Below are 15332 nucleotides of genomic sequence, written 5' to 3' on the forward strand. Positions count from 1 at the left end.
TCCCAATTTGTCCAAGAGGGAGTTGCAGCTTTCTATGTGAGCCGGATAAAAGCGTATGCCAAATGGCTAAATATTTATAATTATCTGTAGCTCCAGAGCTGATAAAAGGACTTTGAAAATCGACTGCCTGCGCCAAAAGCCTCATTAGGTGGACGACAACAAATTGTCTCCCCACAAGGCGGGGCGGGAGGAGAACCCAGGTATCTGCGACTAGGCAATTAAAAAGTTATACAGCCTTTTTCTCAAACCGCACTGCTCCCTATTTAGGATTTTTAAAAAGCCTCTTAATGCGCTAATGCTAATATCTTATGTTATCATATGATTAAGCATTTATGAAGGAATGGTGGAATGAGTCAGTGGTGTGTTTGTTGATCTTATCCGTTGCCATGTGTGTTTGCATTCTGTATATGGAAAGTATGGAAATCCCTGTGCATCTTTCATGTGCCCTTTCTTTAGCGATTGGCGCTCTATGTTAGCTTTGCAAACATCTTAATTGCGATAAATGGAGGGGAAAAAAGGGCCAGATTAAAAGCCATTAATGAGGGTTGTGTGGGAGATGCTATTCCCCGGATGGTGCTTTTGTTCACTTTGGCAAAGCGGGGGAGAGAGAGAGGCTTCACCTTGAAGCTGAAAGCACACCATGAAACAGGGTCATTGTGCCTCCCTCTACGAAAGACAGGAGCACACTTTTCTCCCTCTCTCTCGCTCTCTTGCACAGAATCTCACAAACACACACACTTGCACAGAATCACATGCACCATCTCCCTCCTCTGTGCCTCTGTCTCTTACTGCCATTACCCATCCCTCTCTCTGGCTCAGTCTGCCCCTTGCCTCCCTTTCTTTCACTCTTTACATTTCTCACCCTCTTGTTTTTCCAAATCTCTCTCTCCTCTTCCCCTAGTCACTCTGTTTGAAAGGCAGATAAGCTCACTGGGGGAGACTTTAGAGGACTCTCCATCTGTGTATAAATAGTTTAGGATGAATTATTGAGGGACCTGGGGTTGCTAATAATCCCGCAGGACCCATCTGACAATGACACAGAAGATGGAGGGAAAACAATTACGCAGGGTTTCTCCTTCGCAGGAATTGGATTGGAGGGAGGGGGTAAGGGGGGCCTCTGGGCGTACAACAGAAGCCCCTCGCGGGCCCAACGTCTTGGCTAATAAAGCCAATTAACTCTCTGGAATCAATCGGCCCAGGAGGAACGTCCTTTTCTTCCCTTCCCTGGGACGCAACAGGAAGTGTAATGATTCATGTTTCCTCTCCACCCCTCTCCCCCGTCCTCTCGTCTCGTCCCCCCTGTGGAGGACGGGATAGGACAGGACACCGCGTCTCTCCGCCGTCCCTCCACCGAGGCAGGATAATAGGACAGGAAAGGGGGAATGAGAGGAGAAGAGGAGAGGAATATTAATGGTGGTGTTTAGAGATGTAAGTGTTGTAATGGGAGGGCAGACTAACCCCCGTGTCTCAGAGTCAGAGCCTTGCTCCTGTTTTTGTCAACCACCTTAAGGTGATTTTGACACGACAAATTACAATTTTTTTGGTTGGTTTTCTTCTCTGTTGTTAATGTGAAAGGACTTCGAGATGGAAAGGATTACACTACAACATTAGGTTGAAGTGTTACTGAAATATTTATTTGCACAAAGTAAAAATCCTATTACCTAGGGAGCAACAACCCGCAACTATCAGGGCTCAGGATAAGACCCAGATGCAGACAGCTCAAAATAGCAAAAAGTTTATTTACAAAAACAGGGGGCAGGCAAACGACAGGTCAAGGGCAGGCAGAGGTCAGTAATCCAGAGCAGAGTCCGAAAGGTACAGAAACGGCAGGCAGGCTCAGGGCAGGAAGAAGTCGGTAATCCAGAACAGTGTCACAAGGTACAGAACGCCAGGCAGGCTCAGGGCAGGCAGAATGGTCAAAACTGGGAAAAAGAGGGACTAGAGCCAAACAGGAGTACGAGAACACCGCGGGTAAACTTGACAAGACAAGACGAACTGGCAACAGACAAACAGAAAACACTGGGATAAATACACAGGGGATAATGGGGAAAATGGGAGACACCTGGTGGGGGTGGAGACAAGCACAAGACAGGTGAAACAGATCAGGGTGTGACAGCAACTGTTGTAAACAAGGGGCCAATAAAAGGGACCAGGTTAAATTGATTAACTTCATTATTAATAGTAATAAGAGAATGCAGAATTAACACTTAGCCTATGTCTTTGGGAATGTGATTCATTGTTTTAGAATTTGTACTTAATAATAATCAATAATCAGACAAAACAAACCAAAAACATAATGACAGTGTGGAATAGGTATAAATCATATAAATGCAAACTGCTGTTAAGTATGGTTAAAAGATAATAAAAATAACAAAGTGTGCCTGTGTGTGTGTTTGACTGTGTGTGTGTGTGTGACTGTGTGTGTGTGTGTGTGTGTGTGTGTGTCTATACAGTATATGCTGGTATGTGTCTGTTTCTGCTTTACTTGTGCACGTGTGTGTGGGAGTGAGAGAGAGAGTGTGTGTGTGTGTGTGTGTGTGTGTGTGTGTGTGTGTGTGTGTGTGTGTGTGTGTGTGTGTGTGTGTGTGTGTGTGTGTGTGTGTGTGTGTGTGTGTGCGTGTGCGTACCTGCATGTGGGTGTAAAATCCCCATCTCTCTGGGGAGCGTGCAGAGAGGGGGACGACGACAACAATACTGTCCTAATGATGCATTTTCTACTCCATTGATTCAGTGGCTCTGCTCTTCAGTAAATCCTTCACATGCAACACATTAAAGCTGGCCATTTTTCCTCCTCTGCCTATTGATTAGCGAGAGTTTAGGCTACCTCCCAAATGGCACTCTGTTCCCTGTAGATTGCACTACTTTTGACCAGGGCTCATAGGGCTCTGAATAGGGAATAGGGTGACATTTGAGACACAGCCTTACAGTCGCCCCAGTGATGGAACGCGATGCACTCGCTGACTTCCACAATGCACAGACAGTGTCATGCTGTTTTAATGATCCTTTTTATTATACTTTATACCTTTAAAGGTTTTGTCCTGACCAAGATCCAATTGGGATTGAAAGGTTGTCACTATTACTGTAAAGAAAATATAAGAGGCTTTGTTGTTTTATTAGGTTTGCTTTAGTTTTTCACAAACACCTGTAAGTGTATTGTGATGGATGTGTGCCCACATTACAAAATACTATAGTATATTTACTATGGTATAAATACTATAGTATTCACTGCAGTGTTTTTGCAGACTTTACTGTAGTATTCACTGTAGTATTTACTGTAGTATTTACAGTTAACCATAGTATAAATAATGTAGTAAAAGTAAACTGTAGTATATACTATAGTAATTAATGTATTGTTTTTGCAGACTGTACTAAACTCTAGTATTTACTGTAGTGTTTTTGCTGACTGTAGTATACTGTAGTATTTACAGTAGTTTTTTGCAGACTGTAGTATACTGTAGTATTTATTGTAGTGTTTTTGCGGACATTACTGTAGTATTTACTATAGTGTACTATATCTTTGACATAGAAGTGGAGGCTTTCTCCTTCAGGAAATCTACTGGAGAAATACTAAAAGAGCAAATTTCCCATAACCTGTAGGTAGGTAGGACTGGGGTCTGAACGGAGAGTTCAGACCTTCTGCTCTTTTCTATAACATCTGCTAAATATGTGTATGCGACCAAAAACATTTGATTTGATTTAGGGAACACAATATATGGTGTATACTTGGCATGTAGGTTTCTCACTTATGGGTGGCACAAATTGTGATATGGGGGAGGGGAATTAGCAGGTTATATGCATATTAAATGCTGTAGTATTTACTATAGTTAGAAAGTGTAGTGGTTTTGAGGAATGTAGTGTTTTTGCAGTCTTTTCTGTAGTATTTACTATAGTATTCTACACTATACTACAACATTCTATAGTAAGTATAACACAGTGTGTAGTATAGTATTTTACAGTATACTACTGTTTACTATATAATTCTATGTACTGTAGTATTCTTTCATGTGAGTGGCAATGTTACTTTCTAAGTCTTAAGTGACTCAAATACATGTAAAGTAGTTAGAGATTGTACAGGTGTGTGTTTCTCTCTCTCTCTCTCTCTGGGTGTGTGTCCCTTTTTCAAGGTTCGTTTGTACCTTGTGTTAGCACTTTGAGATCGGTATGGTAAAGGGGGTCTGGGGTATTACACACCATTATGAATGCATACCGTCCCTGTTATATATGTTGGCGCTCAGTTCTATTTCACTCGGCTAGAATAATATCACACTCAAGACGAGAATTCATTAGTCCATGAAACAGCTCCTGAATTTTTAAGGCCTATTTTACGGAACAAAAAAGTCCTGACGTGCTCTCTGCACAGTAATTGAAGATATTTTTTCTTCGTACTATTCTCCCAACTCATATCGCGGGCATGAAAGTGCCTTCTTATTTAATCAAGGGTTTACTGCATCCAATTACATATTTTAAGATGAGATGGGGGTAGAACCTGCATGGGAGTGTTTCGGGAGACCTTGACTCTGTGTCCACTTTCCTCATCTCATGTCCTTCATAAGCACAGATCTGAATACACATGATGGGTGAAAGTGATATTTAGGAAACCTATCCAGTCCATTCACCTGCCAGTGGTCTTGAAGGAAAGGTGGTTTGGACATTTAGAAGAATATATGGACACAGCCTTTTTACACACAGAGCCAAGGGCTTCCTGATCAACGTTAAAGGAATAGTTCCCTCCAAAGTTTGTAAGACATGGCAAGACATGGTTTGATTAGGTTGGTTTTTACACTTCCAACTAGTGTCTGTGCTGCTATTGCATACAGCATAGTTTATGGTGCATTAATGTGTCATCAAGTCTTATAATTATAATAGCGTTATAAATAGGGAGGTAACGAGTTATAAATGGGGATGTAACGATTCACCAATATGCATCGGTCCCGGTTCAAATGTTAAAGATACTAGTTCATCGATCCAAATTAAGCAAGCATCAGTCAGAAAACCGATTCAAAGATTATAAATCGCCAGTTCACTAATGTTTTTTACTCATATTGATTTATTACGAAAATACCTCATACCTGTTTTGAATTAATTGATGCATCCTCTCCTTCAGTTCAGTAGCCTATCGAACTTTTATGCGTTTAACTGCATATGACTGTCAGATAACAACTGTGTGCACAGTGTGGGAGACACAGCTCCTCGCGCCAACGAGAGAGAGGCCTATCCCTGTTCTAATAGGCTATTTGTACATCTGCACGGCACCTTCAGCATTCAGATGCTTGTAAAATGGCTTTCGCAATGTCAGATCATAGGCTTTATTAGTTGAGTGACAACCAATGTAATTTGCTGGGTCATTGTTGCCAAATTGCGCTGTAGAGAACAGGGTTTTACCGGAGTTGTGTAGCCTAACAGAGTGGACACACAACTCACATCCAACTGCTGATTGGGGTTTTCAATTATTCTGATTTTATTTAGATTGTTCAGGTTCACCATAAGGAATAGTTTTGGTCGTTTTGCTTGAAACAGTCAGTGTATTTGGTCATTTTTACATGAACAGGTATATTTCAGCAATCCTTTTTTCGAGCTGCGCATGGTTGCATTGGTCAGAACGGGAGAACCTCTCTAAACGCTTTTGAGAATGGGGTAAAATCCAAAACTGCATTATATTAATTGTCTAAATGCCATACTAATTATAAAGATAAATATTGACAAAGAACTAACTCAAAATATATAATAAAAAAAAAAAAAGACTAGTTAATCAGTGGGTGATGGTGATTTCAGATAAAAAGCATAAATGACCTCCACCCCTAATCTGGGGTGGTAGATGCTCAGTCTGCCCTATAGCTCAGCTCAGGTGCCTACACACACCATTGACATTGACACACACACACACACACACACACACACACACACACACACACACACACACACACACACACAAGGCATTCCACTGTACTTGTGCAAGTAACATTAAAACTTGAAACTTGAAACACACACACACTAACAGAGGGCCACTCAGCTTAGAGAAGTCATCTCAGACAGATCCATCTCAGAGAGGCCCAGCTCCTGAGCTCCCATCAGCAGCTGATATTCATTTAAAATGGACAGTTAATGTGTTCATGTAAAAAATGTTTGCGCATCGAATCGAATCAAACCGAATCGCATAAATTCGCTCTCCTAATCAAACCGAATCTTACCGAATCATTTCAAACTAAAACGTATCGTACCTGTATCATATCGGAGCCCATTTATCTAAATGCGTATCAAAGCGATCATGAAAGGAGAGATGCACATCCCTAGTTGTAAAGGGTTTATAGCACATTGTAATAACAAATGTGGCTGGAATTCCTCTTTAGTAAAGCTCACAGAGCGCTGAGACCTCACAAAGTAATCGAGTCACGTTTTTCATCTCTTAAAATCAATCTTTAAACTGAAGTGAAAACATATTTTGTTTATGGAGAAAATGCTGTACTTGGTCCTACCTTTCAGGTCCAGATAAGTGCTAACAAAACAGAGGTGAGAGATCTGGAGATTTTATTGACTGACTAAATAACATTTTAAAGGCGAGGATTTTCTTTCAGAGTTGCTAATATGCAAGTCTATAGAGCGCTTTCATGCAATTGACTCTTTTAAGACTCTAGCTGAAATGTTCTGAAATATTTTGGGAAGAAAATAACACTTTTTAGTAGAGGGAGCCATGAATGATAATAGCCAGTAGCGGGGCGTGGATACAATTATTGGGAAAGCCAAGACAGAAAACAATTCCAAATTACAACCTATGTGTTGTGATAATTGAATTGTTTGTTCTATAACCTGTTAGTTCATATGCCTTGACACTGTGATATATAGTATAGCCCTAAGGCCGAGACAATAAGAAGACACAGTGGCAGAATAAATTTAACCACACCTTTGTTTCATCACAAAACTGAAGAGCAACCTCTGTCCACTGAAGTCCACAAAGCATATTGCATGTAACAAACAGTTACATGACCTACAGCATGGTCAAGCAAGTGAATGTTTCCGACATTTTCCGACTACTAAACAACTATTGATTTAGAACCACTGAGAGTTACCGCAAGTCGCAAAGAAACAGGAGCTGCCTCCACTATTCCAGCACCATTTTAACTTCAACATTTCAACATCATCAAATCACCTATGCTTACTCTAGTACAGTGACAACTAAAAGATTCCAAAAACAATTTAGTCCAATAATGTAAGCTAAATATGATGTGGCTGTCACTGGTTCTGATTTGTGTGTGTGTGTGTGTGTGTTCGTGTAAGTAGAAAAAACATGTTGACTCACCCTACTTGTAGAGAAACGCCAATGCCATCCTCCTCTCTTTCATGTTGACGAAACAGTCTATGACTCTGTCATACAGTACACACTTTTATTTTTAGTTGTCCTAGGCTACCTGGCTAAAATGCTTGCTCGCTAGCCTAACTTCCTTCCATGGGCAATGCTAGCTAATTAACATTAGCCTTCTACATCTAGCTACCTATTGAACTTCTATCCTCTCAGTCCAGGTGCACAATGTATGAATTTACGGTTGGATCAGAATCGCCGTTATAATCATTGGCCAGTACGGAGAATTAAGTAAAACCACAAGTCCAAATCTCCATCCATGGCAAATTTTGCAAAGGGCCAATTTTAGCTAGCTAGCTAGCCACCGGAGGACAACAACACAATGATATGCAACAATTCAAGTTGTTTCTGTCAAAGACATATTTCTCTTGATGAGATGTGATAGGAGTGAAGCCAAATCCAAACTGGCTTCTTGACACTTGTTTTTGTTGGTGTGCCAGGACCATTCACAGTTGAGCTCACTCAGTTTAGCTCAACACTGATTGGCTATTCTTTTTTATACTTTTTTATCAAGGGAGGCCTAATGCTCGCTGGCTTCCCTTCCATTCAATGCCACGGACGGCAACAATGTCACACTGTCACGCCCTGGCTCTGGGGACTCTTATATGTTGAGCCAGGGTGTGGATTTTCTATGTGTCATTTTCTATGTTTTGTTCTAGTTCATGTATTTCTATGTTGGCCAGGGTGGTTCCCAATCAGAGGCAGCTGTTGCTTGTTGTCTCTGATTGGGGACCATACTTAGGCAGCCTGTTTGGCACTGTTTATTGTGGGATCTTGTTCCGTATGGTTTGTTTTGGTGTTAACCTAGGACTTCACGTATCGTTTGGTTTGTTGTTTTGTTCGTGTGTGTTAAGTACGTTAATTAATAAAGATGTACGCTTACCACGCTGCGCCTTGGTCCGCTTCCTTGAACGATCGTGACAGAAGATCCCACCAAAAGAGGACCAAGCAGCGTGTCCAGGAGCAAACGCCGGAGGTTACGTTAGTAGATGTCCTCCTCGGTTGGGGGAAAATCACGGAGGAGGAGGCCGTCCGTTACCGGAGGGCGATGAATGAAAATGCCCAGGCAGGAGAGGAGAAACGGCGCCAACCGTGCCGACGACGGACACCCGAGAGGCAACCCCAAGAACATTTTTGGGGGGGGGCACACGGCGTGGACGACGGGGCAGCAGGAGGCAGCGACAGGGCGTATCTGCAGACTAGGAGAGGAGGCCACCAGGTTACGGGGGCTATTGGTCCAGAGGGAGCAGGAGTTAATTGGTCAGAGGGAGGAGCTACAGGAGGCATTAAGGGAGAAGGAGAGTGTAGAGGCACGGCGAGAGGAACTGAGTAGGCAGCAGAGGGAGCGGAGGTTTATGAGGAAACCCAGTCCCGCTCCTCGCACCAAGCAAGTGGTGTGTGTCACCAGTCCGGTCCGGCCCATTCCTGATCCCCGCACTAAGCCAGTGGTGCGTGTTCCCAGTACGGCTCGACCCATTCCTGCTTCCCGCACAAGGCCAGTGGTGTGTGTTCCCAGTACGGTCCGGCCCGTTCCTGCTCCCCGCACTAAGTTAGTGGTGCGTGTTCCCAGTACGGCCCGACCCGTTCCTGCTCCTCGCACTAAGCCAGTGGTGCGTGTTCCCAGTCCGGCCCGGCCCGTTCCTGCTCCCCGCACCAGGCTAGTGGTGCGTATCCACAGTCCGGCCCGGCCCGTTCCGGCTCCCCGCACCAAGCCAATGGTGCGTGTTCCCAGTCTAGCCCGGCCTGTTCCTGCTCCCCGCACCAAGCCAATGGTGCGTGTTCCCAGTCCAGCCTGGCCTGTTCCTGCTCCCCGCACCAAGTCAGTGGTGCGCGTCGCCAGCCCGGTCCGGCCTGTTCCTGCTCCCCGCACCAAGCCAGTGGTGTGCGTCGCCAGCCCGGTCCGGCCTGTTCCTGCTCCCCGCACCAAGCCAGTGGTGCGCGTCGCCAGCCCGGTCCGGCCCGTTCCTGCTCCCCGCACCAAGCCGGTGGTGCGCGTCGTCAGCCCGGTCCGGCCCGTTCCTGCTCCCCGCACCAAGCCAGTGGTGCGCGTCGTCAGTCCGGCACGGTCCGTGCCTGTTCCACCGGTGCCTGGTCCGGCACCGGTCAGCTGCTCCACACCGGAGCCAGAGCAATCCACTCCACCGATGTCCAGTCCAGCTCCGGCCAGCGGGACCAGACCAGGGGCGCTACGGGGGGGGTAAAGAGAGAGTGGTGGTCACTCCCGGAGCCGGATCCGCCTCCGAGGCGGAATGCCCACCCGGCCCCTACCCTCTTGTGTTTGGTTGGGGGGGGGGGGGTTTTGGGAAGCCTGGCTTCCCTTGGCATCCATGAATACACACCACTGATAATAGCAAGTCTCATGATCTCACATCTGTTAAGTCATAATTATGACAGTGTAAAGTAGGCTTAATTGATGCCAGTTAATCTTCAGTTAGACATCTTGCAATTGGAATCTCTTGTCATAGAAGAGAAGAGAGTTTGGCCACTTGGCAATAAACATACTATCACCGACAGCTTCTTCTCAAATCACTGGTAAAATGAATGACAATACATGTAGTTGAAGAAAGTAGCGGTGTCTTTCCAACCCATCTTTCATACTTTTTAGACATTGTCTCTTTCAATCCCTGTTTCATTTCTCTCTCTCTCTTTTACTCACTTCTGTCTTTCCCTCTTTCTTTCTCTCTCTCGGTGGGTGTGTGTCACTTTAGGTCGGTGGATGTGTGTCCCTTTAGGGTGTCTGCAGTGGTTGAGATAAGAGGAGAGTGTAGGACACAGGGGGATGGTGTTCACAGCAAGGTGATCTTATCTTCGCTCCCTTTCTCTCTCTACCTTTCTCTCACTTTCTCTCTCTACCTTTCTCTACCTTTCTCTCACTTTCTCTCTCTACCTTTCTCTACCTTTCTCTCCCTTTCTCTCTCTACCTTTCTTTACTTTTCTATCTTGTCCCCCCTCTCTATCTCTACTGCTTTCTTCTCCCTTCTCCACCCCCGCTTTCTACTGTTCATTTGCTCTTGCCCTTATCTCTCCCTCTCTCTCTCTCCCTTTCTCTCTCATTTGCGGTCTCTTTTTTTATTTCTCCTGTCTGCACTGTTGTTGATTTGAATTTGAAGCATTGTAAAACAATGCAAGGCAACAAAAGATGAATGCCTATCCACTGCTCCTACCAGTGTGTGTTTTAGCCAGATACTAGCTAGAGCCAGACACAGCAAGTACAGAGTTGAGCCTGACATTGACTGGGGAGTTTGTTGAGTGTTGCTTGCTCACACGTGTTTATGTGTGTGTGTGTGTGTGTGTGTGTGTGTTTGTGTGTGTGTGGTCTAACTTTATTATCCTTTTGGGTTCCAAAAGTCCTCACAAGGATTGTAAAACAAGGAAAATTGTGCAGCCATTTTGCCGGTCCCTAAAATGAAAAATGCAATTTTAGGCTTAGGGGTTAGGTTTAGGGTTAGGGTTACAATTAGGGTTAGGGTTACAATTAGGGTTAGGCTTTTGGGATAGGATTAGGGTTAGGAGTTAGGTTTAGTTGTAGGGTTAGGGATTTGGGTTTAAGGTTGGTGTTAGCGTTAGCGTTATGTTAAGTTTTAGGTTTAAGTTAAGGAAAATAGATTTTTTTGGTCCCAGCTTGGATTGTAAAACCAACGTGTGTGTGTTTATGTGTGTGTGTGTTGTGTACCCCTGTATGAGCGATGTGTGTGAAGCCCAGGTTTGCACACACACACACACGTGTTCCTCCTGTGGGAGAGGCAGCTGGCATGTAGCGTAACATGACAGGGAGGAGGTAGGTAGGCGGTAGCAGGCTGTCAGCAGCGAGCTCCCACTCCGGCTAATGAGCATGGCGTTAATTAAAAACAGCAACAGGCGGAGGGAGCTCTCCAGCGGCCCGCCATCATGCCAGCCCAGGGTTAAAGACACAGAGCCAAGCACACACAGCGACTGAGACCAGCTCCTCAGGCATACTAGCTAGCTCTACTCTGCATACATGCTGAAGCTAGTCTAACCCCCACTCTCTCTGCCCATAACGTCAACATGTAAATAGCCAGATACTACAGATATGAATGATATAACTTAACATTAAAAAGGATGTTGACAAGTTGAATGTGAACAAGAGAATGAGAAAGTGAGGCATAGAGCTAGAAAGGTACTAGATCTGCTCTACAGGCAGCCTTGTTTTGTTCTGTTGTTGACTACTGCCTGCTGTATCAAACCTGCTTTTTTAATGTTTACACAGTCTTTTTGATTACAAAATACTACTCACAGCTCACAGACGGCTTTTAGTTTGTTCATTATATTTTGAAAACTGTGAACATTTAGCTAGCCTAGCTGTGAGAGGAGTCTACCTGGTGTTTTCATTGAATTTGTAACAAACTTGCATAAACCATAAACTTGTCAGAAATAAAAGATTGGGGAACTTAAATCTTTGAGTCTTTGAGTCTTTGAAAGGAAGTCCAAGTCTAAATGGAAAAACCAAAAAGACAAAAAATGTCACGCCAATCACATCGTTACGCCTTAATGGTGAACTGCCTAATAGGCATCACCAGTACATTGTGTTAACATATTTTTGTACATACATGTACATTAACACATTTTCATCCTTTCATTTCTTTTAAGGGCAATGTTTCATTTCATTTTCACTTCATGCTTTCATGGTAACGCATGTTACAAATTGACTACGGGATGAATGTCATGTTAAAGTGTAACTAGGCCCTACAAACAATATCTATTGGGGTCTATGAGAATCATTCCTGGAATGTTTGCATGTCCTCTGAACATGGTTCCATGGTTTCTTGTGTAACATGTTCCTGTTCATGGAGGGTCTCCATAATACCATTCACAGTCAAAAGTTGGACAGTTCTAAATAAGATTCTCCTTAGCTAACACTATGTCAGCCTTATGACAGCACTACATAGGCTTCCTGTCAAAGGGGCCTGTGAGTGACATGTTCCTGTGGTTTCTCTTCGTTTGCCTGAGTCTCCGGCATCTCCCTGGCAACCCCCTCACGTCAGCCCAGGTGCTAAGGAAACAGGGGATTGTGGGAACATATGGAGCAGAAAGAGAGGCTGTCAAGAAAATGTCTGCCTTGTCACAGCAAAGTGAGGACCGACGCACACTGATGGTCGACTGAATAACTGCAGACTTGCAGGGAGAGAGAGAGAAGGAGAGCCACATAAGATTTGGCATGTTATTGGGAGAAAGTAGCTAGTGTAGCTAGATTAGCTTGCGTACGTTTATGAATCTCTGCCACACGAGAAGTGGCAACATGGAAAGGGAAAGTGTATAGTAAACTGTTTAGCATACATACACTGAGTGTACAAAACATTAAGAACACCTGCTCTTTCCATGACATAGACTGACCAGGTGAATCCAGGTGAAAGCTATGTTCCCTTATTGATGTCACTTGTTAAATCCACTTCAGTCCGTGTAGATGAAGGGGAGGAGACAGGTTAAAGAAGGATTTTTAAGCTTTGAGACAATTGAGACATAGATTTTGCATGTGTGCCATTCAGAGGGTGAATGGGCAAGACAAAAGATGTAAGTGCCTTTGAACGGGGTTTGGTAGTAGGTGCCAGGCGCACCGGTTTGTGTCAAGAACTATCGCTGCTGTTTTTTTCACTCTCAACAGTTTCCTGTGCGTATCAAGAATGGTCCACCACCTAAAGGACATCCAGCCAACTTGACACAACTGTTGGAAGCATTGTTGTCAACAGCATCCCTGTAAAACGCCTTCGACACCTTGTAGAGTCCATGCCCCGACGGGGGGTGCAACTCAATATTAGGATGGTGTTCCTAATGTTTGGTATACTCAGTGTATAGTTAGCCATGTAGGCAGTGTTTCAGAGATATCACTCTTTAGCTGCAGGCTTACCGTCTCTCTCTCTCTCTCTCGCTCTCTCTCTCTCTCCTCTCTCTCTCCCTCTTTCTCTCTCCTCTTTCTCTCTCTCTCTCACCCAGGGACTGCTCTGTTTGTGTTTAGTTTGTGTTCTTGGATTTTTCTCTCTGATGATTTTGAGTGGTCTCCTCCTTTCCTCGCTGTCTCTCAGTGTCTGCCCCAGTATGGTAACATCATTATCCTTTCTCTCCCTCTCCCTTCCCCCTCTCTCTTTATGTCTCTCTCTCTCAGGCTGTGCCTTCCTTACCTACTGTGCCAGAGAGTCGGCCCTGAAAGCTCAGAATGCTCTTCACGAGCAGAAGACCCTGCCAGGGGTAAGTTACCACCACACTGTCATACTGTTTGTACTTTATGGCCCCTCAAGCACCTTGACATGCACCCAGACAATTAAATGCGAAACAAATTTCTGACACACATGAAGCTAGCCACGCACAGCTAGCCACGCACAGCTAGGCACACACACCTTGCCACACAATGTCTTTACTGCTGACATACTGTACACACAACAACACACGTACACCACCCTCTTTTCCTGTTTGTTCTCCCTCTTTCTCCCCCTCCCTCTCCTTTTCATTCTCCCTCTGACAGTCACACAAACCCACGGGGAGAAACCACACAGCATCACATCAGAGCCAGCCTATTTATAGTTGCAGTGTGTGTGTGTATGTGTGTGTTCTGTGGTAGGGCCAACAATATACTGTAAATGTACATACAGTATATTTAACATGTCTAACAACATTATGTTTGCATATACAGAATAAAGGAAACACTTGAGTAAATGAGGAATACAAAGTATATTGAAAGCAGGTACTTCCCCACAGGTTTGGTTCCTGAGTTAATTAAGCAATTAAACATCCCATCATGTATAAAAATGCCCAGTTGCCCATTATTTTGGCTACCATGGCTAGAAGAACAGATCTCAGTGACTTTGAAAGAGGGGTCTCAAAGGGGGGTTTAAAAGGTGTGTGTGCATGTGCATGTGCATGTGTGTGTGCGTGTGCGATTGTGTTTGTGTGTCAGTCACCAGATCTCAACCCAATTAAACACTTATGGGAGATTCTGGAGCGGCGCTTGATACAGCGTTTTCCACCACCATCAACAAAACACCAAATCATGACATTTGTTGTGGAAGAATGGTGTCGCATCCCTCCAATAGAGTTCCAGACACTTGTAGAATCTATGCCATGGCTCATTGAAGCTGTTCTGGCGGCTCTGGTGGCTCCTGGTGGCCCAACGCCCTATTAAGAAACTTTAAGTTGGTTTCCTTTATTTTGGCAGTTTCCTGTATATCATACAGTATGTACAATATGATTGCAAGCAACAGCTCCTACACTATCTGGATCTAATGTATACTTTAATATATTATTTTATTTTTAACCCAGCACACTATGTTGCAGGGCTTTATCATTGTTTTTCTGTGCCATATGTGTGTGCACGTATACGTGCATGTCTGTCTGTGTGTGTATGTGTGTGTGTTGAATTTTGATGCGTCTCTGTCAGGGCTCGCTCGGTTGGGTCTGTTCATTTTTTAATGACGCCTCCAGGGAGGTTGACAGTCACCATGTTGAGCAGAAAGCCTTTGATGTGAGTCATTATGACATCATAGACGTGCAGTGCGGAAGAGAGGAGGCGTGTGCTGCCTCTGCCGCTGTGGATCTCGCTCTCTTTCTCTGTTTTCATCCCGCCTTTCCCACAGAGCAGGAATGGCACAGTCACACACCAAAAAATAAATTAAATATTTGGGCAAAATGAGAATGTGATTTTCCGTTCACATGGAACGTGTTTGCGTTTGAAGGTTTTGTCTTATTGAGTGTTGTTGTATGTATGTGGTATAGCATCTATGTTAGCACTAAAGGGTCCTTTTTTAATGTAGCGATCCATACTTTTTGAAAGCTTTATAGTGACTAGATCAGTCCCCGTAGCTTTTGTAATTGTTGCGAGGCGGCGGCAGTGGCGTCACCGTGATAATCTTGAGGAACCCACAGCAAATGAATTTAATTGAAGTCACTACCCATCACCGTTGTTTAATAAGAAATGCTAATTAGCCAATCCCAGATCGCGCCGCCGGTGATTGCTCAGGTTTGTCGACTC

At 44.3% G+C, this 15332-nt stretch overlaps 1 protein-coding gene across 1 annotated transcript in view; it reads left to right on the forward strand.

The window, feature by feature from the left end:
- The window catches only part of LOC311138644 (CUGBP Elav-like family member 4), a 105905-nt gene that overhangs the window by 23831 nt on the left and 66742 nt on the right, over positions 1-15332 (forward strand). The window contains exon 2 of the mRNA XM_084173421.1: positions 13473-13555. Coding sequence (XP_084029547.1) covers positions 13473-13555 — 83 coding nt within the window. The remainder of the gene's footprint in view (positions 1-13472; positions 13556-15332) is intronic.

Source organism: Coregonus lavaretus (genome assembly GCF_964263955.1).
Source record: "Coregonus lavaretus genome assembly, chromosome: 12".
In the NCBI taxonomy this organism is placed as follows: domain Eukaryota; kingdom Metazoa; phylum Chordata; class Actinopteri; order Salmoniformes; family Salmonidae; genus Coregonus; species Coregonus lavaretus.